General features: G+C 42.5%; 1 protein-coding gene across 5 annotated transcripts; it reads right to left on the bottom strand.

Moving 5' to 3' along the window:
* Ptgr2 (prostaglandin reductase 2) lies at positions 1-26,271 on the bottom strand. 5 transcript variants are annotated; one of them, XM_052185446.1, is made up of 10 exons: positions 26,129-26,271; positions 17,971-18,055; positions 15,646-15,764; positions 12,437-12,628; positions 10,829-10,999; positions 6,561-6,770; positions 4,706-4,827; positions 4,110-4,197; positions 3,087-3,126; positions 1-170 (listed from the first exon to the last, which is right to left on the bottom strand). In XM_052185446.1, exons 2-10 carry the CDS (start codon positions 18,005-18,007, stop codon positions 94-96), a joined length of 1,056 nt encoding a protein of 351 aa, XP_052041406.1. In that variant the 5' UTR covers positions 18,008-18,055; positions 26,129-26,271; the 3' UTR covers positions 1-93. The 5 variants fall into 5 exon arrangements, 4 of the variants coding, with proteins under 4 accessions (XP_052041406.1, XP_052041407.1, XP_052041409.1 ...); XM_052185447.1 differs by having other exon boundaries at positions 1-192; XM_052185449.1 differs by lacking the exon at positions 6,561-6,770.
* Between the last annotated feature and the right edge of the window lie 533 nt (positions 26,272-26,804).

The following is a 26,804-nucleotide window of genomic DNA, read 5'->3' on the forward strand; positions in this document are numbered from 1 at the left end:
TATCTGTACCAAGAGATTATTTTATAAATGTATCTTAAGAATCTTTGTGGGCGGTGACAAATGGAGGGCTTCCTTGATGAAGACACACTGAGACTATGCAGAAGAGTCTTCTGAGATGCGCACGATCTGTTTCCCTATGTTACCTCCTGTCATCATGGACTGGAACGCGACTGAAAGAAAAAAACTGGTTGTCTGAAAAGCAAAACGTTACTATATGTCTGTTAGAAGGTCTAACATATAAAATTACTTTGAACGATATCTTCTGTGATTTTTCTTTTAAGTTTTTTTGTTTTGTTTTTGGTTTGGTTTTTGTGGCTGGGTGGTGGTGGTGGTACATGCCTTTAATCCCAGCACTCTGTGAGTTTGAGGCCAGCCTAGTCTACAGATTGAGTTCCAGGACAGCCCAGACTAACCAGTGAAAGCCTGTCGGGAGATGTGGAAGATTTTTTTATGTGGTGCTGGAGAGATGGCTTAGTGTTTGAGAGTGCTTGTTACTCTTGCAGAGGACATGGGTTCAGTTCTCAGCACCCACATGGTAGCTCACAACCATTCCTATTCCTGGCAGCAGCTCTAGAGGATCCAACATTCTCTTCTGAACTTGATGGGCACCATGTGTGCATGTGGTGTAGACCGGGCTGGCCTCCAACCCATAGAGCCCCACCTGCTTCTGCCTCCCACGCTAGAATTAAAGGCATGCGCCACCATCACCGAGCTTTTCTGTGTTTTTTGTTGTTGTTATTGTTTTCTTTTATTTAATTCTACATACAGAAGAAAACCCTCATGGTGTATGCATGCGATCCTAGTGCTCTGGAGTTAAGGCCAGTCTGGGCTACAGAACAAGACTCCAAAGCAACCAAAAGGAGTTGGGCAGGAGAGAGAGCACACTGACTCCCTCAGACATAGTCTGTATCTTGGAAACCTAGGGAAAGGTTCACCTGTACAGTGAGCTTGGATGTTGGGGACCTGCCTCAGGCTGGTCTGAAGAAAGAATTAATGCATTTTGAAATGTGAGGAAAGGAAAAGGAGATCTTGCTTCAAATAAACACAGACAAAAGGTAAAGTAAGATACAGGGAATCCAACCAACACCCTGAGCAGCTGCTGGTCTGAGGACACAGCTCAGCACAGTGCCACCAGCCTAGCATACAAGAGGCTCTGAGTTAAACCCACTACTGCATAAACAGATCGTGATTTTCACCTATAGTTCCTGGGACAGGAAGACAGGAGTTCAGGCTCATCCTAGCTTTGACTGCAAGAAACCTGGCCTCAAAAAGACTGAAAAATAACAAAAACCCTATTGCTATTTAAAATGGAAATGTCTAACTGGTATCCATACAACAGTACAGAATCTGAGGAGTAAAGGCAAATAAATATGGGGCCAAAATGTCAGCAAAAACAATTCTAAATATTTCAAAATTTTAGAAACTTAACAAGCTTTATTGAGTAAATACAGTATATATTTGTTAAGCCAAATGAGTAAAATTTATGTTGAAATACAAAATACCAGTTTGGAAATATATTAATTTTAAAAAAAAAATGAAAAAAAATCAGTTTAGTTTAAGCCTTTTCATTTGAAATGAACAAGAGAATGTCTATGTTAGGCAAAAAAAGGAAACAAAAGTGGAACTTAGAAATCTTATGTCTGAGAAATTTAGTCTAAAAAGTTACCTAAAGCCTATAAAGCTTTTATAATCCTTATATTTTTGTAAGCTGTCTGAAAAGCCAAAGAAATACATATACAGTATATGACATGTTATATTTGAAATATGAAAACTGCCTTTTGATGTGGATTGAATATAGAATTTCAAGCTTGCTTTGTTTTTAGTGTTTGATCCTCAGCTAGCTAGCAGTACTCTTTAGGAGGCTCTGGGAACATTAGAAGTGGGACTTAACTGGAAAACGTAGGTCACTAGAGTTGAGCCCTTCCTATCTGTCTTCTCAGTTTCCTGTCCACCCTGATGTAAAAACTGCCCTCACGTACTCCCATGATGTGCCCTACCGAAGTGCATGAACGTGACCATGAACTGACCCCTCTCAAATCATGAGCAAAACAATTCCCTAACATTTTATTTCAGGTATTTTTTCACAGTGATGAAAAAGTAACTCGTACATATATGAAATAGCATAGCCAGGCAGTGGTGGCACTTGGGAGGCAGAGGCAGGCGGATTTCTGAGTTCGAGGCCAACCTGGTCTACAGGGTGAGTTCCAAGACAGCCAGAGCTATACAGAGAAACCCTGTCTCAAAACAAACAAACAAAAAAAGAAATATCACTAAAGCCAAGTCTAATGGTGTTGATTTGCAATCGTTTAGAAAGCATATATATCTAGGACTGTTCATAGGGAAGAGATAATTCTGTTTTATTTTGAGACAGTCTCACATAGCTGAGAATAACCTTGCTTGGCCATGTTGCCTGTACCACCTAAGTTCTGGGGTCTCAGAGGTTGCTACTATAGGTGAACCGTTTGTACTTCATTCATGGGAGACAGGCACTCTACCAACTAGCCTAGATCCTCAGCCCCAGCAATAAGTTACTAACAAGAAATTAAGATGGGTGTGGTGGCAAATGGCTCTAATTCCAGCACTTTTGAGGTGAAAGCAGAAGGATTAGGAATTTAAGGTCAGCCCAGCCTGAGCTGCCAATCAAGTTTAAAGCCAACTAGGGCTACACAGACCAGTCTCAGAAAGGCTCTGCTCTACCTCCCCTCTGCCCTCAGAGGGAGAGAGAGAAGGAGGGAGGGAGAGGAAGAAAGAGAGAGAGTGAGAGATGGGGGAGGGAGGGAGGGAGAAAGGGAGGAGGAGGAAAGAAGATATAGAGATATTGCTTGGTCTGAGAGGCCTTGCCTGGCATCCACAAGGCCCCGATTCTCCCTCACTGTACAGTCTTTCAGGTAACACTGCCCCTCCCTGTTTCTAAAAAAGGGAGAATAGTGGCTGGGGTAGCAAGGTGGGGAAATGTGTGCTTACTGTGCAGGCAGCCATAGACTCATTCTCTAGAACAAAAGGTGAATACCTGAAAGGCAGTGGTAAAAGAAAAACCGCATGTATGAAAAAAACACATGTATGAAATCAATTTGTATTCATCTTACCTCCCATGTTTTCCAAGCCGTTTGCCATAGTCTCCTTGATCTGTAAATCATAATACCTAGATTTAGGGTTAATGGTTTCCATAAAAGGAAACAATACTGTTCAGAACAGTAATATCCTATACTCCCACTGTCTAATCTTTCTAAAAAGATTTTTGCTTTTTTACATCTATTTGTTTTGTGGGTGAGTACACACATGTCATTCAAAGCATGCATGTGGAGGTCAGAGGGCAACTTGCAGATTCTTTTTCTTTCTCTCCATAGGGCAGGCTGGTGTCAAAGGCCAACCCACGTGCCAGGTTTAAAGGTCTGAGCTGCTTGCCCAGCTTAGTTCTTTCTAGCACATGGGCTCTGGGCATCAAACTCAGTCCTACTTGGCAGTGAGCGTCCATACCTCCTGAGCAATCTTACAGCCCCATCCCTGCCCGGCCCCTCCCAGCCTAAGTTAAACAAACTGTTCAGAACACAGTCCTGAGCCTAATAAACCTGCATAAAGGTAACCAACAGGCTTCACAATCAGGACCTTATAGTCACCTGGGAGGGAACTTTATTCAGAGGTTAACTTTTTGAACCATGTGTCTGTGTGTCTCTGTGAGTATGTGCACCTGAGTGCAGCTGCTTAGGGGTCGCTGAGAGGGTCACGGAGCCCCTGAAGCTGTAGTCACAGTCACTGTGAGCAGCCTGACATACTTGCTGTAAAACAGAGTTGGAGCCCCTGTAAGAGTACTATGTGCTCTAAACCTCTGAGCTATTTCTCTAGTCCATCTTTTATAGAAATTCTTCATAATAAAGCTAAAGTATGCCAAGTGGCAGAAAAATATATACTTTTATAGTTACTAGACGTTCAGGCTGGGGATGTGGCTCAGTTGGTAGAGTACTCAGTTGGTCCTGGGTAGAGCGTGCCCACAATCCTCACACTTGTGAGGCAGAGGAAGTGGGCTAAGGGCTGAGGGTCATTTCAGTTACGTGTCCAGTTCAAGGCCAGCCTGAGCTACAGATAACTGGTTCAAAGAGTAAACGTTTTACCTTTAGCTTTCCTTCTTTAAACCACTGACTCAGCTGTAGAATTCCAGGCTCAAATTTATCTTTATAATTTAATACCATAAATCTCTCTCTGTAAACAGAAAATAAGAGAATAATAGTTAGAGAACATTTCAAGAATGAGAACCCAAAGTCAAATATTTAAATGGTAACATCTTTGTTAGTCTTTAGGTTAGCATGTAACCATGTTGAGTCTGTCAGATCCAGCTGTAGGTGCAGTTAGGGTGAAGTGCACTAAACTTTGTCAGGTTGTAGAGGTGCAGTTAGGGTGAATGCACTAAACTTTGACTGTTTATCACTGCTTATCTGTACAACTTATTTGGCAACAGCATTGTAATTCTTCCTTTGTGGATAATAATCTTTCCCCGTCATCACAGAATTTCATACAGTCAAAACCAGAAGCATTAGGTGTCTGAGAATAAGTGAACCAACATTTAAATATTGAGCTTCCTGAAATATGCACTTTTCAGTTTTATTTAATAAGAAAAAAGCTGCAACTGAATACAGTTCACATCTGTGTAATCTATCTCCCAGCCCAGCCCCCGTGGAAGTGGCAAGAAGGGCAAAGGGAAAGGACACACCTTGTGATGTTTCTTTCCCTCTGGATGGCTTCTACAGCAGGGGGCAGTGGAGGAGGATAGGGCACATCTTTATTGTACTGAGAAATCTGACCACACAGAATGATGTGGCTGTTCTCATTCATCTGTGTAAAGAAACAGTGATGATGACCCCTGGACCCCTTTCCAGTTGATGGATTTATGACTAACCAATGAAAGCCTATTTAACCACCATACTTAAACCTTTATTGCCAATTAATTGCATTTATTTTGAAGATTTACCTATTTAAAAGTATTTTAAATTTTTAATTTATTTGTGTGAATGTGAGTACCTGCATGAATTTTATGTTCACCATATGCATTCAGTGCCTGTGGCGGTCTGACAAGGGCTCAGATGCCCTAGAAGTTATATGCAGTTTAAGCTGCTTGGCATTCATCAGGACCAAACCAGGTCCTCTATGGGCAGTAAGTACTCCTAACTGCTGAGTCATCTCTCTAGCCCCTACAAGTTTTAATAAATCCACTCTGAAGGAATGTAGAATTAATCAAAGTTTGGTAATTATATTAGTTGTCACTGACACTGACCTTGCTGCTTTTATTAGTGGTCATATATTTTTTTAAAAGCTTTATTATTTTTAATTATGTATATGTGTGGGTCTGTGTGCAGGAACTGTAACAGGACCCCAGACCTCAGCACAACTGACTCCATGATGGACGTACCATTCAGGCTGTAAAACTCAGCACGTAGACAGTACTACCTGACAAAATGAAAACAAAGACCTAATCCATCAAAGTCCATAGTTCTGAGAAAGTCTCTAAATATACTGACCTTGCTTTTGGCTTCTATAGCTCTCCTTCTGACTGTTGTTGTTAACTGAAGTATGTCAGTTTAGGATATGGTTTTTGTGCTTAAAAGCTCACCCTGAGAAAGGATCTAGGCAACACTAGGATCCTAAACATATACTGTAGTTGGTAGCCAACTAAAAAAGACTTTCTATTGACTTAATTCCATGTCCCAGTAGTCTTCTCTGGTGGACACCCCACAATAGATACATGCATAAGGGCAAGTGCCTGAGGAGGCCAGAAGTCTCAGTGCTCCCTGGAGCCTGAGTTACAGGTGTCTGCGCTGCCTGATGACATAGAAGCTGGGACTCAAACCCAGGTCCTCTGCAAAGCAGCACACTCTCAACCTGAACCATTTCTCTGGCCCAGAAATATATTTCCTTAGATTTAAATAATTTAATCTCAACTGCAAGTAATTTTACATATAGTAAATTCTTATTATAACTGTTGATATTTGACTACATTGTCAATAAAAAAATACACAACGCCTATAATCTATGAAAACAATCTCCATACCCAACTCAGGGTCATGGCTACAAGGTGACTGACAGATGGTGAGGTACAGGTCAGGGCTCACCATTTCAAAACTGCAGCTCTTAATTTTTCACAAAAGTAAATTGAAGGTAAAAGCATTACATTGCTAGGCTGGAACTGAAATTTAGAATACAAATGTGCAATTAAATGAAAGTATGAATAAAATCTTTTGTATAAATTAAATACAGAGGCTGGAGAGATGGTTCAGTGGTTAAGTCCTGAGTTCAATTCCCAGCAACCACATGGCTGGGCTCACAACCATCTATAATAGGATCCAATGCTGTCTCATGCTGTGTCTGAAGATGGTGACAGTATAACCACATATATGAAATAAATAAATCTTTAAAAAAATACAATAATGATAATGCAATCTTTCAAAATGAGCCTTGTAATTTTATAGCCCCCCTCAGTATCAAACAAAAGTAGATCACAATAAATATTATTTTATATTACACAATATGTAACATAGTAGAGATTTGTAACAGAGAAATCAGCAGACAACCTGATTTATCACAGCATTGCTGATGTCACCTCCAACATTGTCAAAGTAAACATCCACTCCGTCCGGGCACGCATCTCGCAGCTGTTCTGCCACATTCCCTGTTTTGTAATTAACTGCAGCATCAAACCCCAGCTCTGAGGTCAAAAAGAGACATTTCTCATGCGTTCCACAAATCCCCACCACTCTGGAACAGCCAAGCAGGTGGCCAATCTAGGGAGGAATTTTTTGCAAATTAAATGACTTTATATTCACACAGACATAAAAATGTCAAGTATACAAGATATTGCAAGTAGACGAAGAGTATTTGTCCTGGCTAATTTTTATGTCAACTTGACACATCTGAGAGGAGGGAACTTCAATTGAGAAAATGTCTCTTTAAAATTTAAGTGTAGACAGGCTTATCCATAAGGGTGTTTTCTTAATTAGTGTCTGAAGTGGGAGGGCCAGCCTACTGTGGGTGGTACACCCTGGCTGATGGTCCTGGAGTCTATGAAAAAGCCAGTACGTTAGCACTCCTCCATCTCTGCACCGGGTCCTGTCTATGGATTTGTAACCTTTGAGTTCCTGCCCTGACTTCCCTCAGTGATGGACTGTTACCTGGAAGTGTAAGCAGGATAGACTCTTTGCTTTATTTTGGTCATAATGTTTCATCACAGCAATATTAACACTTAGACAGTATTTGTCACGATTTAGATTTGATGACAGTGCTTTTAACTTTAAAAATAAAATTGCTTTTATTTCTTGAGACAGGGTTTGTCTGTATAGGCCAGGCTAGCCTTGCATGCAGAGATCTACTACCTCTGCTTGCCTGCGCTTTTGTCTCCCAAGTGCTGAGATTAAAGGTGTGCCCCCTCCCCACTGCCTGATTTAACAAAAAATGTAAAGCATTACTATACACCTTTGATCCTAGCACTCAAGTATTTTATGTATCTCTATGAGATCAAGGCCAGCCTGTTCTACATCGTAAGTTCCCGGACAGCCAAGAGAACCTGTCCTAAAAAAAAAAAAAACCAAAAAAGTAGGAACTGAGAATGATAATATGGTCCTTAAAAAAAAAAAAAACAATAAAATGTAGATTAAAATTCAAACTTAAAGTGGAGCAGTGGTGGTGCACGCCTTTAATCCCAGCACTTGGGAGGCAAAGGCAGGTAGATTTCATTTCAGAGTTGGAGGCCAGCCTGGTCCACAGAGTGAGTTCCAGGATAGCCAGGGCTATACAGAGAAACCATGTCTCAAAAACAACAACAACAACTCAAATGTAACATAAGTAATGCGACCCAAAGTATCACTCTTAAAATTCAATAATTTTCAGGGCAGTGAAGAACATATATTACAGCTAAAATATAGTATTCTATTTCCCATACTATAAAAACTACTGTGTCTGTTATTTTCTCTTGCTATGATAAAACACCAGACTCAAAAACAGTCTAAGGCAGAGAGATTATTGCTTCAGATGACTAAGAGTCCATCTTGGGGGGGGGGGGGGACAGGAGCAAGAAATAGAAATCACACCTTCAGCCACAAGCAGGAAGAGGAAGAGGATGAGGCTATGAACTCTCAAGCCTGTCCCAGTGACATGCTTTCCCCAGCACGGCTGCACCATCTCCCAAACAGCACCACCCCCTGGGCCACAAGTGTTCAGTAACTGAGGTCCTGGGGACGTTCTCAGTCAGACCTCTGCAGCTGCTAAGATGGCTCACCTTGACTGTCCACTTGACAAGGTCTAGCATCGCCATGGAAGCACAACTGTGATGGCCTGTCTACACTAGGTTAACAGAAAAGGGAAGACCCACCACAGATGTGAGTGGTACCATTCCACGGCCTGGGGGCCACACTGAACACGCAGGAGAAAGCAAGCTGTGTGCCAGCATCCCTTGCTTCCTGTTTCCTGAGTGCCTATGATCATGACTTCCCTGTCAGAAGAGACCACACCCCGAACCTGTGTACCAAGTTCAGCCCTCCTTGCTTGGATTGCCTCAGTCAGGCACTTTTACCACAGCAAAGACAACTAATGTAGCTACTATTTATAAAACACTGCACTTTGTACAGTTCTTTCAAAACATTCACTGCATACCTACAATTCAATACATGCTTTTGGCACTACTGTAATCTCAGTGTGTGATGAGAGGGTGGGGGAGGAGAAACAGGAATTCGGGGCCAGCCAGGCAGACAAGTAACTGTGCTTCAAAATACAAACAAATAACCTTCTTGTGGAAGAATTAATTTTTTTTTAAAATATGAGTCTGATTTTATGTTGTTTGGTGCTGGCAATGTAGAGCCCCTCATACATGCTTAGCAAGGGCTCTAACCACTGATCTACAACCCAAGAGCCCTGAGGTGGTCTGATTGTAATTAGCCCCCATAGGCTTATAGGGAGTGGTACTATTAGGTGTTGGAGGAAGTGTGTCACATGGGGGTAGACTTTGAGGTTTTATTTACTTAAGCTACACCTATCCTGGCCCAGTCTCCCTCTGCTGCCAGTGGATCAAGATGTAGAACTCTCTGCTTCTTCTCTAGCACCATGTCTTCCTGCAGCTGCCTTGTTTCCTGCCATGACAATAATGGACTGAACCTCTGAAACTGTAAGCCAGCTCCAGTTAAGTGTTTTCCTTGATAAGCATTGCAATGGTCATGGTGTCTCTTTACAGCCCAACTAAGAAAATCTCTGTCATTTTTTGTAAAGATGTATTTGTGTTTTCACTGTATGTATGTATGTATGTATGTATGTATGTATGTATGTGTATATATATATATATATATATGCATGTATGTATGTATTATGTACAAGTCTGGTGCCTGAGAAGCCAGAGGGCAGCACTGGGTCCCCTGATCTGGAGTTATAGGGAGTTCTAAGTCACTCTGTGGTGCTAAGAACTAAACCTTGGTTCTCTCAAGAATGTAAAATGCTCTTAGCCACTGAGCCACCTCGACAACCCTGCTTGTTTGTCTTTAATTCAAGGAATTACAGACAGATTGCTTTGATTTTCATCCCTATATAGCTAACAGAACTACTCTAACATTTTCCACATCCATTTTATTTAACAGAGAGACACAAACCTGTATTTTTCATATTATTATCAACAAAATCTAAATAGATAATAACACCATTTCTAACAACAAGATATAAAGTAATAAGATACAATCTTAAAAATTTAAAATAAGAGGGCTGGAGAGAAGGCGCAGTGGTTAAGAGCACTTACTGCTCTAAGTGAGTTCTGTTCCAACCAAACACCACTATCAGGAGGCTCACAACCACTTGTAACTCTAGTTCCACGGGCTCTAACACACAAACATACATGCAGGCACTCACTATACACATCACATGTGCAGGTGCACTCACTCATACACATCACAAAAACAAGTCTTTTTTAATTGAAATAATTTTTATCTTTCATATATGTGTATCCTATATACATTACACTCAGCCACATTCTCATTTCTTATCCTCCTCCCATTCCCTCTGAAATTCCTTCATCTTAATACATCCTGTTCCTATGCTTCTTTGTTTTTAAATAACCCATTAAGTTGAATTAGTGTTGCTTGCATGTACATGGGTGTGAGTGAGGTGATTTGCTGGAGTGTGAGCAACTTACAAATGGCTGACCCCTAGAATACATTATTTCCTTTTTTTTTTTTTTTTGAGACAGGTTTCTCTGTGTAGCCCTGGCTGTCCTGGAACTCACTCTGTACACCAGGCTGGCCTCGAACTCAGAAATCCCCCTGCCTCTGCCTCCCAGAATGCTGGGATTACAGGCATGCGCCACCACCACCCGGCCATTAATTACTTTTTTTTTTTTTTTTTTTTTTTTTTTTTTTTTTTTTTTGGTTTTTCGAGACAGGGTTTCTCTGTATAGCCCTGGCTGTCCTGGAACTCACTCTGTAGACCAGGCTGGCCTCGAACTCAGAAATCCACCTGCCTCTGCCTCCCAAGTGCTGGGATTAAAGGCGTGCGCCACCACCGCCCGGCTCATTAATTACTTTTTATGAAAAAGTTTTATGTAGTCCAACCTGGGCTTGAACTCAGTAAGTAGCAGAGGACAACACTGGACTTTGAGCTTCTGCCTCCATTTCCTATGTGCTGAGAGAATAGGTGTGCATCACCACACCACTTTATGTGGGGCTAAAGATCAAACTCAGAGCTTCCTACATGCTAGGTAAGCACAATACCAACTGAGTTATGTCACCAGCTCTTAGTTTTATATTTTAAATTATATACATGTATTATGTCTTCTGTTTTAGGAAAGTCAGGTAATTTCTGGAAACTTTACCTGCCCAGCCAAAGATCCACAGGCACCTGCTGCTCCGCTGACAACCATTGTCTGATTAGATCCAGCAGATATATGACCTTTTTCCTGTACCCCAATCAAGGAAGTCAAGCCAGGCATACCTATAGCTCCAAGAAAATATGAAAGGTGTCCATCCACAAGTTGTGGATCTACCTAAAATAAAAGAGATGAAATCAGAAAGTTATGGACTGAATAGTTCTCCAACCACCTTCATGTTAAATTTCTATATCCTCTAAGTATAATGGATCAAGACCTTTAGGTGGTATTTGAATTTAAATAAGGTCATAAAGCCAAGAACCTAATATATGCATGCCATTAGAAGAAGGAACAGATACAACACCCCTCACTGCCTGAAAAGGGTACTTGATAACACAAGAAGGCGTTCTCCTGCAAGTTGAAAGAGACCTTGCCAGAAACTGAATGTTCCAGAACCTCAAGCTTGGGTTTTTAACCTTTAGAATAGGAAGTGAGTCCTTGTTGATTAAGCTACCCAGTCTGTATGATGTTTCTGTGTGTGTGTGTCTGTGTGTGTATCTGTGTGTGTGTGTGTGTGTGTGTGTGTGTGTGTGGTCTTCCAGGAACGCTTGCTTTGTGGCTGCCCAATCCATTTGTTAAGTGTGAAAATCTGATATGTAAGCATTAGCAACTCTCACAGACTAGTTAAGAATTTGTAATCATAAAAATATATTAATAAATACAATGTATTTCAGAGCTGCAAGTGGTGGTGGCCTGCACTGCACCTTTAATCCTAGTACTGGAGAGGCAGAGGCAGGCAGATCTCTGTGAGTTCAAGGGCAGCCTGGTCTATCTAGTGAGTTCCACAATAGCCAGGGCTATGTACTGGGATCCTATTTCAAAATAAAACAAAAAGCAAAACAAGAAAAAAAAAAGCTGAAGTATAAAGAAATAAAGCGTCGCTACTATTGATAGATCATTTAGGTCAAATTACATGAAGTTGCCAGTTTTTATAGGACAGAACAAGCACTGGTCATTTGACATGGCTCAGTCAGCAACTAAAGTCTGCATCTCTGACATGAGATGACTCTCAATCATCAAGTAAACACATTCCTCATATATTTGGCTATTTCTCAGGAAACTTTAGCATATATAATTATAAGCGGGATTTCTCATTCTTAGTATTAAATATTCTTAATATTATTTAATTTATATATGTGAGTACACTGTAACTCTCTTCAGATGCAAGAAGAGGGCATCGGATCCCATTAGAGATGGCTGTGAGCCACCATGTGGGTGCTGGGAATTGAACTCAGGACCTCTGGAAGAACAGTGCTCTTAACCACTGAGCCATCTCTCCAGCCACCAGTATTAAATATTTTTATGCTTATAGCTCAGCTTTATATTATAAATTCAATCTGAGATGATAATGTTCTTTGATAATGTCTGACAGCCAACAGTAAAAAAAGACAAAGGCTTTCCACGTTTTGGCATTATTTATATCATTTGCATTATATTTTTATTTTTGGCATTATTATTCCATATCATCTAAAAGAAAATACCATTCCCTTTCTAACAAAATAATACAAATTCAGAAATAATAAAAAAGTCATAAAGTTTTATATTATACATCACCTTTTCAAGGCCGTTCCCATCTAGAATTGCTTTAGTTTGCCAGGGCCAGTAAAAAGAAGTCACAAAATCGCCTTTCGCCAACTTCTGGTGCTTGCTTTCCTCTACAACCCCAACTCCTCCGCCATCAGCCACCTGTGCCAGCTGCCATGGTGCCAAATAGTCGGCGCCAGTGTCCTCGTTCATCTTACAGCGCTGGAGGGAAGACAGTGCTCAGTAAGGCCAGGCTAATTTACCAACTGAAGCCATGCAGGTCTCTCTTGCTCTATTATTTTCTCTTCTCTTCTTTTTATTAATTATATTAATTATCTTTATTTCACATGCATTGCTGTTTTGCTTGCATCTGTGTGAGTACGTCAGGTCCCCTGGAACTGGAGTTACAGTCAGTTGTAAACTGCCATGTAGGGAGTGGGAATTGAACCCTGGTCTCCTGAAAGAGCAGCAGGGCTCTTAACAACTGAGCCATCACTCCAGCCTTTTTTTTTTTTTTCTTTCTACAAAAATTGGGGAATCCATGTACCTGGCTCTTACCAGTAAAGAAATACAACTGAAAAGAAATTTAGATGTCTTCTAAATTGGATTTGATAATCAAAACAGTATTGTTCTGGTATAAAAAGATACATAAGGAAGGTCATTTTGATGGTTCAGCAGGTAAAAGCACTTGTCACCAAGCCTGAGTTCAATCCCCAGAACCCACAGGATGGAAGGAAATAAGAACCAATCTCAAAAGTCGTCCTCTGGCCTCCACATGTGAGCTGTAGCAGTCATGAATGAGCACATGCAAGCACACACACACACACACACACACACACACACACACACGTAACTTTTAGATTTGAAAAATGAGTGGGATTCATTAAGGAAAACATTTAAAGGCCAACTTTTCCTTTTGGAAATTTTAAAATGTGTGTTTGCAACATCAGCACTGGTGGGGCTGGGGCTGAAGCACGCAGATCCTGGATCTTGCTCCCCAGCTAGTCTGGCTGGGTCAGGATCTCCAGGGTCAGTGGGGGACCCTGTCTCAAAAAATAGAGTGGAGTGGGCCAGAGGGACTCAGACAATAAAACCTGACAACCTGAGTTTGATCCCTGTGCCACACAAAGGAAGGAGAGAACTGACTCCATAGAGCTATCCTCTGGCCTCCACGTGTGTGTCATAGCACATGCATGCTTGCACACAAAGCACACACATGCACACACACACACATACTGACTTAAATAATGTGGGGCTGGAGAGATGGCTCAGTAGTTATAATTGATATAAATTGTTCACAAATTCAAAGACAGAGGGAAAAACCCTCCAATTTATAAGTCCAGTGGGATGTCTTGGTAGGTAAAGGTGCTTGCTGCCAACCCTGACAGTCCAAGATTGATAACCAGGACTCAATTGTAGAAGGGGGAACAGACTCCTTGCAGGTTTTCCTCTGGCTCTATACGTGTGCTGTGGCACATGTACACACACACTATAATGTAACATTTTTATTGAGATAAGGTCTCACTGTAACTCAGGCTGGCCTCAGACTTGCAGAGACCTTCCTGCAAGTCTCTGGGGACTCAGTTTCCCCAGTGCTGGGATGGCTGGGATGCAGGTGTGAGCCACCATGCCCACCCATGGACAGCTGATTTCCAACAAAGGGACGATGAATGAAGTACAGTCATTTCAACAAGAGGTACTGACCACGGCATGTCCACCTGCAAAAGACTGAAGCTGAACCCTGTGATGATTCAGCTAGGGGGTCAATGGTAGAGCGCCTGCCCAGCACCAAACTCCCCAGGGTAATTGGGGAGAGGACAGGGAGAGAAAGACTTAAATTTACATCTGACTAGATTAGAGAGGTGCTTACTTGATGCATAAAGTGTTGTCTCTAAGTATGTCTGTGAAGAGGGTGTCTCCTGAGGAATCTGCGTATAAAGTGGTGGGCTCAGGGTTAGATCTGCCCATAAGGCACTGTCTAGTCACGTGGTCAGGAGCTGGATGAAAAAAAAACACCCGGGATATGGATAACTCTGCCCTCCTCTCAAGGGGACACCTTTCTTCTGTCCTTAGACCTCAGAGCTGCAGGGCCTTTGGTCTCGGGGACTTGCATTTCCAAGGGACATGTGCAGCAGCCTTGTGGGGTCTTGAGACTACTGACCATATAACAAAACACTTTTATCTCTAGGTACAAATCAAGAGAAATGAAAGCAGTCTATATAAAAACTTATACACAAATGTTCATAGCTTATCATGATTGCCAAGTAATAGAACCAGCCAAGGCTTACAGGATAGTGTCACCACACAAGCATGGAGGTCAGCGGACAACCCACAGGAAGCTCTCTCCTTCCACATGTGGGTTATGGGCATCAGGGCTGGCACAAGTGCCTTACTCACTGAGCTATCTCACTACCCCATGAGAGACTTTTTCATATTATTTTATTACCTTAATTTAAAGCTTCACTTTAAATTATTTCATATTATTTTATTACCTTAATTTAAAGCTTCACTTACTACTGAGTAGTAACCTGGTCATTTGGAAGGACATTAACCACATTTTTCTACAGTATTTTTTGTTGTCTTTGCTGGGGTTTTTTTGTTTTGTTTTGTTTGTTTGTTTGTTTGTTTCAAAAAGGGTCTCACTACATAGACTTAGCTGTCCTGAAACTATGTAGACCAGGCTTGGCTGTTCTGGAACTATGTAGACCAGGCTGGCCTCGAACTCACAATCTCCTGCCTCTGTCTTCTGAATGCTGGGGCCAAAGGTATACACCACCATTTCTGGCTTACAATATTTTTTAATAGCACCAATGAATAAAAATAAAGGTAATTTATAATTCACAGATGTTTTAATCATACAAAAAAAGCTACAATAAATTCTGATGCAACAACATTAAAGTACAAAAACAGAATTGTGGGACCGTGTAAGGCAGTCTGTAGCCTGGTTGAGTAAGGCCCACTCTGGCGATCCAGTAGAACATTCTACAGGGGACAGAACCTGAGCCATGCTCCCAGACTGCTGACTCCTCAGCTCCACAATCCTGTGGCCATCAGTCACGTATGGCCACGCCCCAGGCCCCTAGCCCCTAGTGTTCTGGCTGGACTCCACCCCTACAGCCACCTAGCTACAGCCAGGCTCTCCTGCCCCTTGTTTACCTGGCTGTTGCTGCCGCCCAGCTTCTTTTTTTTCCCCCCACACAGAATTATTTTTCTACAACTTCCAACACCCTGCTTCTTACCATGTAAGGATCCACAGAGAGATAAAGAGTTCTCACTTTAACTTGTCCTTCATTGATAGTATCTGGTAAACTGACTTCTTCCACCTTGAAATTCTCTGCAACTGGATTTCCATTTTTCCCTAAATTTTCAGGCAAAACATGAAATTAAAAAGTTGCTTTTTATGCCCCAGACAGTCTCACTGTATAGCTTTCACTACACAGTTCTCCAAATATAGACCAGGCTGGCCTCCAACTCCATGATCCACTTGCCTCTGCCTCCCATGCTGGGATTAAAGGTGTACACCACCATGCCTAGACATTTGTTATTTTCTAAATGTTACCCTGGGATTTTAAGCATTCCCAAGAGACAGGCAGTGACTCTGAATTTGGAAGTCATTCTGGTCTATGTGGTGAGTTCCAGGCCATCCAAGACTATGTAGAGACCTTCTCTTTTTAAAAAAAAAAAAATGGGAGGGAAGATAGGAGTGTGGAGATCAGGGTGGGACACAGGATGACTGGAGAGATGGCTCAGTGGCTGAGAGCACCTGCAGACCTTCCAGGGACATGGGGTTTGTCCCAGCATCTACATAGCCACTAACAACCATCTGTAACTCCAATCCCAGGGGATGCAACGCCCTCTTCTGGCCTTCAAGGGCACTGCATGCACATGGTAGACAGATATACATGTAGGCAATACCCCTATACACATAAAATAAATTCTCAAAAAGAAAAAAAATTTAACTGGAGGAATGGCTCAGTAGTTACAAACACTGGCTGCTCCTCTAGAGGGCTGGGGCTCAATTCCCAGTAGCCCACAAGGTAGTTCACATCTGTCTGTCTGAGTGGTGGTTTGAATGGCTGGCCCAAGGAATAGCACTATTAGATGCAGCCTCATTGGAGTAGGTGTGGCCTTGTTGGCCCTATGGGATAGGACTTGAGACCTGACTCCTAGCTGCCTGGAAGTCAATCTTCTTTTTGCTTTTGAAATAAGTTGCAGAACTTTCAGTTTCTCCAGCACCATGCCTACCTAGACGCTGCCATGCTTCCTGCCTTAAGATAATGGACTGAACCTCTGAACCTGTAAGCCAGCCCCAATTAAATGTTGTCCCTTATAAGAGTTGCCTCGGTCACGGTGTCTCTTTACAGCAACAGAAACCCATACTAGGACAGTGTGTAACCCCAGGTTCAGGGGATCCATGACACCAGGTATGCACATGGTACACACATATATTCATGTAGGCAAATGCCCATACACAAAAAATAAAATAAGTCCTTTAAAAAACTGAATTCAAGTTTTTCTTTTAATTATGGAATTAAAAGTTTCAAAGTAACAGAAAAGGCAAAATAAAAGTTAGGTAAGCTTTGCATCTTCATTTTAAGAAACAAACAGAGACTCAGGTGAACATTTATTGTTTTGCTTTTAAAGTCTTAGAAAAAGGTAACTAGAAATTTCAAGGTTTGAAAAAGATGTTGAAGCAGACGCTATCATCACTACAGTGTGTTTGTCTTGAATTACGTTTAACATGAGCACACTTCCTTTCAAGAACTGTCTGATTTCCAAGGTGGGGATCCAATGTAAATATCTCAAGCCAACTGTCTACCACCCTAACACTGAGGGCAGAAAACATGGTAGGCGAGCAACAAAACAGGCCCACAAAATGCTTCTATGATTCAGGTGGATATCAGTACCGACATAAGATGGTATGAAGTAGAAAAACAATTTTTTCCCTGAAGATTTATTTATTTATTTACTTATTTATTTATATGAATACACTGTTGCTGTACTGAGGGTTGTGAGCCATCATGTGGTTGCTGGGAATTTGAATTCAGGACCTCTGCTCCCTCCAGTTGGCCCCACTCACTCTGGCCTAAAGATTATTTATTATTGTATGTAAGCACACTGTAGCTATCTTCTTCAGACACACCAGAAGAGGGCATCAGATCTCTTTACAGATGGCTGTGAGCCACCATGTGGTTGCTGGGATTTGAACTCAGGACTCAGAAGAGCAGTCAGTGCTCTTAACTGCTGAGCCATCTCTCCAGCCCAGAAAAACAAATTTTAAGAATGAGTTACACCTACCACAAGGAAAAAATACTAAACTCGTACACTTTCAATATAACCTTTCAAATATTATGGTTCAATGGCCTTGAAAAGTAATCATCTGAAAACTGGAACTCGCTCTGTAGACCAGGCTGGCTTCAAACCCAGAGATTCAAAATTTACTCGTCTTAATTTACTTTCCTACCTTAGTTTGCCACCTTGACATCATGTTGGTTTCTATTCTTCCATGTGTGTTATAATTACCAGAGACCACAACTGTTCACTTACCACAGAATCATACATACCAGGTCGGGAATTCAATACCACTCTTTGTATGATCATCACTTGATTTGTGCAATGGTTTCACAAGACTTCTATATAAAATAATTCCTGTAATTAGAAAAAGAATTATTAGAAAGATATAAAGTATTCAATTAAAAAATTAAAACTTCAGCCGGGTGGTGGTGGTGGCGCACGCCTGTAATCCCAGCACTTTGGGAGGCAGAGGCAGGCAGATTTCTGAGTTCGAAGCCAGCCTGGTCTACAGAGTGAGTTCCAGGACAGCCAGGGCTATACAGAGAAACCCTGTCTTGGAAAAAAAACAAAAAACAAAAAAACAAATCCAATAAACAAAAAAATAAAAAATAAATAAAAAATTAAAACTTCATTTGTGCTTCTAAATGGAGAGGAAAACTCAGATTTTGGAATCTAAAAAGAGAGTCTGTTCAGTGGTCCAAAGCACTGGCTGCCCTTCCCCAGGAACCAAGGTTAGTTCCCAGCATGCATGTAGCAGCCCCCAGTCCAGTACTGGGCATCTGACTCCCTCTTCTATTCTCCTTGGGCACTGCCTGCATGTGGTACACAGACATGGACTAGGCAAACCCACACACACATGAACTAAAAAGAGCAGAATCTAGGAAATTACATATTACCTCCTAAGGTAAACATGTAGAAGCCAACTAAATCCGATTACAATTCTTAGCTAATAGGAATGCGTTTACTAAAGACTAAAAGAGCCAGAAGGACTTGGTCAAGGCAGTTGTTTACGCTATAAATATAAAAAGCACTAGCCTAGGAACCGGACATGCAGCTCAAGAGTGAAGCACTTGCCTAACGTACAGCTAGGATGGGATCCCAGATTCCACAGAGCACAAAGACCTTCACTGCTTGGTCAGCAAGATGGCTCAATGTGTAAAGGTTCCTGATGCCTTAAAGATGCCCAGCTAATGACCTGAGTTTGATCCCCAGGACCCACATGGTGGAAAGAACCGACTTCCAGAAGTTGCCCTTTGATCTCCACATGTGCCATGCATCCACATGGCCCTGACACCCACGCAAAATAAATTAAAAGTATTTTAAAACAGTGTTTACTTGGACATGACGGTACACATCTTTAATACCAGCACTGTGGGAGCAGAGCAAGTAGGGCTCTGTGAACTCAAGGCTACTCTGATCTACAAAGTGAGTTCCAGGCCAGTCAGAGCTCCACAGTGGGACTATGTCTCAAACAAAATAAATCAGCTTTCTGTTTCTCATGGGGTTGGTCTCGTTGTTTTACATCCTTTTGTCGGGGGAGGGGAGTATACCCATGGTGCGCATATAGAGTCGGAGGACAATACGCAAGCCTGTTTTCTTCTTCCACAATTTGGTTTCTGGGGATTGAACTCAAGTCCATCAGGCTCAGTAGCAAGTACCTTTATCCGCTAAGCCATTTTACTGGTCCATTTTGTGGGTTCTGGGGACCTAATTCAGACACTTAAGATTGCAAGGAAAGTGCCAATTAAGTGTTCTCTGTCTCTGCCACCCCCCATGTGTGTGTGTGTGTGTGTGTGTGTGTGTGTGTGTGAGTGTGTGTCCCTGCCCCCCCTCCCACATCTCTCCCTCTCCCCCTCCTTCCCTCCCTCCCTCCCTCCCTTCAGCTTTCTATCACTGTCTGTCTTCTTGAGACAGTGTTACATTCAATAGTAGCCCAGACTGGCCTGGAACTCAGAGGCAATCCTCCCAGCTCAGCCTCCCAAGTGTTGAGATTACAGGCCAAGCCCCCATATCTAGCTCTTCAAAGATTTAAGCTCTTCAAAGATTTATTTTATTCATTTACTAAAATGAATATTGTGCTGGGTAATTTTATGTCAGTTCTACAAAGGCTAGTCATCTGAGTGCAGGGAGCTCCAACTGAGAAAATGTCTCCATAAAATTGGGCTCTAGGCAAGCCTGTGGAACATTTTCTTATTTAGTGACTGGTGGGTGGGCCCATCTCCGCCCTGGTGGTCCTGGGATCCACAATGGAACAGACTGAGTAAGCCACGATGGGCAAGGTAGTAAGCAGCGCCCTCCATGGCCTCTGCATCAGCTCCTGCCCTGCATGAGTTCCTGTCCTCACTGCTTTTGATGATAAACTGTTATATGGAACTAACTGGGAGCAAACTCTTTTTTTCCCCAACTAGCTTTTGGTGACGGTGTTTCATCAGAGCAAACAGCTGAGTCCAAACACACCAAGGAGCTGGAGGCGGCTCAGTGCTGCTCTCCCAGAGCACCTGGGTGTGACTCCCAATATCCATATGGTGGCTTACTGCCAACTCTAGTGTCAAGTGAGCCAATGCCCTACTCTGGCTTTCAAAGTGAACCAAACATGAGCATGTGCAAACACAGAACACCCATACATATAAAATAAAAACAATACTTTTTTAAAAATATATCAAAGCATGACCACTTTTTCTACAGTACTGTGGTTAAACTCAAATGCCTTCCTCATAATTTCCCCCTTTAAAAAAATACTTATTTTGGGCTGGAAAATTACCTTGATTATTTGACAAGGCTCAGCTTATAACTCAAGGTTTATGTTGAGACAGTCTGCCTATGTTGCCCAGGATGGCCTCCACCTTTTGGTCCTCCTGCCTCAGCATCCCAAATAGACAGGATTATAGGCTCACACCACGACATCCATGTATATCAAAGTATTTTTAAATCTTCAATTTACAGGAAATTCATGTTAAGTAAAAGATTAATTTTTCAGAATTTATCATTTGAGCTAGCAAATGAAGCAAACTGAGTTCAGTTCTGGCACTACCTGAATATCCCTTTGCTCTGTCAGCAGAAATAAAGGCCAAGCCCTCAATGTGCCCACATTAGAATGGATTCTTGGTTAATCACCTAACAGCACGATCCCCTATCTGTGTGCTCACTGGTGTGCATACATCGCAGTGCTCTAGTAGAGCAAAGGACAACTCTAAGGAACTGGTTCTCTTCTGTCACCTTGTGGGACGCAGGGATTGAACACAAGCCATCAGATCTCTGAGTACTATCTCTACCAGCAGAGCCATCTCACCAGCCATTACCTCCATCTTAAAGATGAGGCAACTGCACCTGAGAGGCCTTAAGCACTAAACCGGAGTGGTGGAGCCAATTCCAACCTAAACTGTCTGACTCTGTGCAGCCAAACACCTCCTTTAATCCCAGAACTGGGAGGCAGAGTCAGGTGGGTCTCTCTGAGTTTAAGGACAGCCTGGTTGACAGGACAGACAGAACAACACAAAGAAACCTGTCTCAAAAAAATCAAAAAGAAAAAGAAAGAAAGAAAGAAAGAAAGAAAGAAAGAAAGAAAGAAAGAAAGAAAGAAAGAAAGAAAGAAAGAAAGAAAGAAAAAAGAAAGAAACTTTCCATACAGCATGTTTAAGTTGATAATCAATTTTTAATAGGAGAATAGGCTTTGCTGATTTTTCCTGCTCATTTGTGACCTGCTTAGTTAGTATTTATTAGATATGGACAATTTACAGATAACTTTTGCAAAGATTCCATTACTACTGCTTGCAACAAAGTTATAGACATGAACAGTGTACCATACCCCTGAGCTCTGCTCCCAAAGAGTCAACTGTGGATTAAAAGTATTAAAAACAAGCCGGGCGTGGTGGCGCATGCCTGTAATCCCAGCACTTGGGAGGCAGAGGCAGGCGGATCTCTGAGTTCGAGGCCAGCCTGGTCTACAGAGTGAGTTCCAGGACAAGCCAGGGCTACACAGAGAAACCCTGTCACGAAAAAAACAAAAAAACAAAAACACACACAAAAAAGTATTAAAAACAACAACAACAACAACAACAAAAAGCCAGCGTAATGTCCGATAGTTAGAATCTCAGCACTCAGGAGTCTGACCCTAGTGGCCAGCGCAGCCAGGCCAGCCTGGAGCACACAGCCAGGCCCTATCTCCATCAATCAATAGTCTTAGAAGTATTAAAAGAGATACTCTCTGTACTGAACACCTACAGACTTTTTTTTTAACATTATTCATTGAACAACAAAGTGTTAACAACTATTTACATTGTTTATATTGTGTTGAGTATTGAAAGTAATCTAGAGATTACAGGAAGATGTATAGATACACTAATAGACCATCTTATTTTAAGGAATTTAGACATCAGCAAAGTTTGATATCCATTGATATTCACAGGATCATGAAACCAATCTCCAGTAGATATGGAGAAATTATATCCCTTATTAAAGTAACTTCATTTTACAAAGGAAGCTGAGTATGATGTGTGCCCAAGACCACAGCACAGGTAAAGACAGGAGTGAGATTGAAAGGCGCAGCTCTCAGTCAGACCTCACGGCTCCCACACTTCCCATCCCACCACTACTTCCCCAAACGGTGCTCTGACATCATAACCGGACTGCTACCCTGACTCTCCTGCAGGTGCTCAATGCTACAGAAGAATGATTCCACTTTTCCTGCTTACTTCTTATTACTCTGTAAACCAAACTGGCCTCGAACTCACAGAGACCTGCCTGCCTCTGCCTCTAGAGTGCTGGGTTTAAAGACTTGCACCACCACTCCCAGTCCCAACTCTGTTCTTAATCAATTATTAAGAATGGACTGGAGAAAGCCAGGCAGTAGTGGCGCACACCTTTAATCCCAGCACTTGGGAGGCAGAGGCAGGCAGATTTCTGAGTTCGAGGCCAGCCTAGTCGACAGAGTGAGTTCCAGGACAGCCAGGGCTACACAGAGAAACCCTGTCTCGAAAAAACCAAATCCAAAAACAAAACAAAACAAAGAAAAGGAAAGGAAAGGAAAGGAAGGAAGGAAGGAAGGAAGGAAGGAAGGAAGGAAGGAAGGAAGAAAGAAAGAAAGAAAGAAAGAAAGAAAGAAAGAAAGAAAGAAAGAAAGAAAGAAAGAAAGAAAGAAAATATTTATATTGCCCAGACCTTGTTTTGGAGACAGGATCTTTCTATGTAAGTCTGGTTGTCCTGTAACTTTCTTTGTAGACCACACTGACCTGGAACTCACAGAGATCCACCTACCTCTAGCTCCCAAGTGTTGAAATTAAATCTTTTAGTCTCTTGTTTTTTAAGAGGGGGTCTTGACTATGTTGCCAAGCCTGGCCTTGAATGCCTGAGCTCAAGAAGTACTCCTGGCAGGGCGGTGGTAGCACAAGCCTTTAATCCCAGCACTTGGGAGGCAGAGGCAGGGGGATTTCTGAGTTCGAAGTCAGCCTGGTCTACAGAGTGAATTCCAGGACAGCCAGGGCTACACAGAGAAACCCTGTCTCAAAGAAGAAAAAAAGAAAAAGAAAAAAAAAAAGACTGGACTGGAGAGATGGCTCAGCTATTAGGAGCACTTGCTGCTATTGCTATTGCACTGGGGCTTCAGCCTAGTGGCAGGGTACTTGTCTGGTATGTATGACGTCCTAAACTTGAAACCTAGGACTCAAAGAGGTAAAAGAACCAAATGTCCGATGCTGGTAACGTTCGTAAGACGTTAGTAAGACAGGATGAAGAATACGGAACATCCTCCCTCCTTTAGTTTCTCTAGCACACAGACTGATAGTCTCATGGATGGTGGCAGAAACAATGGCTAGCTGCTCTCAAACTCTCTTCCATCAGGGTAAATTACTTTCCATCCCTTTTCACTCAAAACCCTTCAGTTAAGTTTCCCTGGCAACATAAATACTGGTTAACAGTAATTATGTAATAAATGATTTATTAACAGAATCAACAGCACAGGTAAGTCCCTCCCCTACAACGTCGGGTGCTAAGTCAACTTGCCCAAATGCCTGCAGATGTTTTTACAGTGCATGACCAGAATTGGGACTCGAGGATCACACACCACGTTTGGAGTCTCTCTTTGCTTTATTTCTTCACTCTTTTGTCTGGAGAATGTCCTGACTGGTTCCTCAGTGTAACCTGCCTAGTTCTTCTATTTTCTTCTCTTATTTGGAAATGATCAGTCGATTTAGAGGTCCAATGAGATTCAATTTCTCTCTTTCCCCAACTATTGGAGACTGCACCCAGATCCTGGCAAGTGCTTCAGACTGGGGGGTGGGGCGGGAATCTATAAAGACCTTGCTGTCTGCATCTTATTTGTCATATCATTTAGTGTAGTGAGGAAACTTTTTTTAAGATGTGACTGCTAGGTGCTCAAATTCCTGCGTTCTGGAGCTCCCTGCCATACCCTCCTACTGGGTGCAGACTCCAAGAACCTCTCTCTACACCCAGCCAGAGACGCTTTCTGTGGAAACACAGTGTATAGAAATCACAGAAAAATTAAAAATCATAAATTTTTAATAAAATTCATAAAATTCAGCTACAGTTGTCAGACTGTCCTTGAGTGGTTATTAACCGTACTGAGATAGCTAAATTGTCAACCAAAGAACTGTCGCCGAACTGAGTTTCTTTTCCTGTTGCTATGATAAACTACCCTGACAAGAGCAACTTAAAGGAGACAAGAGTTATTTTAGCTCAGAGTTTAAGGGTACAGTTGTGATGGAGAAGTCACGCCAGGTGCTTCAGGCAGGCAGTCACACCACACCCACAATCAAGAGACAGAAAAATGAATGTTAGGGTGCAGCTGGCTGTGTCTTTTTTATTCAGTCCGGGACCCAAACCTAACAGGCAGTCATAACATAACATAACACAGTATAATGTGGCTCGCATGTAATCCCAGCACTCCAGAGGCTGAGGCATGAGGATCTCAAGCTGAAGTCCAGCCTAGACTTTGTGGGAGATGATACATACAAAAGAAAAAAGAAAACTCTAAGGCTTGGGATGTGGCTCAGCGGTGAAGTATCTCTGAACATGTGTAAAGCACTCTGTTGACCCTGCACCACAGAAAAAAATGAATAGGATACTCCAGGTCTGCCTCCTCACTGCTTCTCATCCTGAAAAGGATGCTATTATGGCCTCCTATTTCTGTTTGAAATCAGAAATCTCCACGTGCCAAACACAACTGATTAATTAATGACAACTACAGTCTCTTGACAACACACTCAGATCATTCTGCAACTCCCCAGATTGGAACCCAGCACCAAAGAAACAAAAGCCTTGACTCACTCACAGGGTTTCCATCTAAAATAAGGCAGATCATCGCTTCTCGGCCTTTTGGCTAAGATCAAGTGTAAAATAAGACAGATCACATTCAAGACCTGAAGGGCAGTGGGCTCGGAGGCGTCACAACAGAGACAGAGCCGAGTAAATCCCATTTGCTGTTAAAGTGGGTTTCTAATTGATGCTTCCAAAATAATACCCCCGAAAGACATGGTTCAATAAGAGTCAGAAAAATATGCGGTAAGCATCTGTGTGGCAGCCTGCTGGAAGGAAGGCTCACTGAACTGTGTTCTGTTCCTAACCAAGTTGGCCCTTGGAGAGGTCATCGCAGCTTACTGCCTCAACGTTTCCAGGTGCCCCAAAACTGGGTGCGCGACTTTACTTACTCTGCCATGGTGGCACCCATTTGTAATCCCAGTTATTGGGCAGAGAGAATATAGATGCCTAATTCAAAGCCAGCCTGGGCAAATTAGTGAGAATCTGTCCCAAAATAAAAATGAAAAACAGACTGGCAATCTAGCCCAGTAGTACAAAACAAACAAACAACAAAACAAAAAAACCACTTGCCCAGCATACACAGGGGAGAGGAAAAGATAATCTAGGGTTCAAGTCCCAATACAGAAGAAAATAAACTATAAATTAGCTTGCTTAAATACAACTCCCTCCCTCCACCGCTATGACGTTGCAACATCCTCTCCTTTTCACAGACGCTACAGAGGTTGAATGACTTGTCCAAGGTCACACAACTTGTCCCCGATACCTTTTAATAAAATACGCCTCGCGTTCATCCGTATTTTGTTCAACCATTCTGCCACAAAGGACTCTGCTGACCTTCCCTGTGCCATCTCTGTCATCGTGTGAGAATTTCTACATGGCTCTTCCCTTCCTCAGAAACCCAACCTTCCTCTACGGCTCCTATTTCTAACCACTTTCACAGAAATTACTAGCAATCTGCCCTGAATTTCAAACCGACTTCCTAGATCCTCAGCACCAAGAGGATAAAAATGCGTGTTGGCTTTTTAACAGGACTTAAATACTGTGCGTGGCACACTGCAGGTTCTCAATAGATGCTCAAATCAGAAGCACCCCAAACACAATCGCGCCCAAACTTCACGCTGTTTACCCTCAGAATTCTTAAAAAACGGACAGCACCTGTTATTGGGCATTCCCTAGTCTAGTGTCCCCAGCTATCCCGCCGGTGTCGCCCGGAGCTCGACGAGGACGCCCACAGGTCACCCCGGCTCGGAACTTCCTCCTTTTCTGTGGGCTTCCACCAGCTTCCGGTGCCCGGATACAGCGGGCCCTGCGCCGCTGTCAGCTTGAGATCTCGCGGGATTTGATGAACTGCGAAGGGTCGGCTGGATGCACGACCTTAGCCCTAGGACCGCACTGCGCAAGCGCAGGACTAAGCTTGTGACCTGGCCCTCTCCCAGGGCTGGGATTTTGAAGTTTAGACGCGATCTCTTTGTCCCCAAGGTTGGTGAGAGTGAAGAAACACAGAATACATTGCTAGTCTCGGCAAGAAGTATCCATAAGTTAACCACATGGGGGCTCCATGGCTGTCCCTGCCTCCAGGACCCAGAGAGCAAATTGTTTATCTAAAGACTTCAGGTCAAGTCCCCTGTGTCCTCTTCTACCCCCAGAGGTTGAAGTCGCATCCTGGCACGGTCTAGGCAGACACTCTGACACTGACCTACAGCCCAGCCTCTAGAAGAAACGTTATTCATGTTAGATTCACTGAGTCCTAGGTTGGATGGAGTATTACAGTGAGAGAAATAGCATCAAGTCTAACCCTCGTTTTGTATGTGAGGATGCTGAGAGCTAAAAG

Source organism: Apodemus sylvaticus, chromosome 6 (assembly GCF_947179515.1).
Source record: "Apodemus sylvaticus chromosome 6, mApoSyl1.1, whole genome shotgun sequence".
NCBI lineage: Eukaryota > Metazoa > Chordata > Mammalia > Rodentia > Muridae > Apodemus > Apodemus sylvaticus.

Bases quoted from the DNA above. Each gene is read 5' to 3' on its own strand.
- Ptgr2 (XM_052185446.1), bottom strand. From the start codon at position 18,007: ATGATCATACAAAGAGTGGTATTGAATTCCCGACCTG. The intron at 11,000-12,436 runs GTGATGTATAAT...CTTTTATTTTAG, and splicing joins ATGGGAACGGCCTTGAAAAG to GTAGATCCACAACTTGTGGA. The intron at 3,127-4,109 runs GTAAAACGTTTA...TATGATTTACAG, and splicing joins TTAAAGAAGGAAAGCTAAAG to ATCAAGGAGACTATGGCAAA.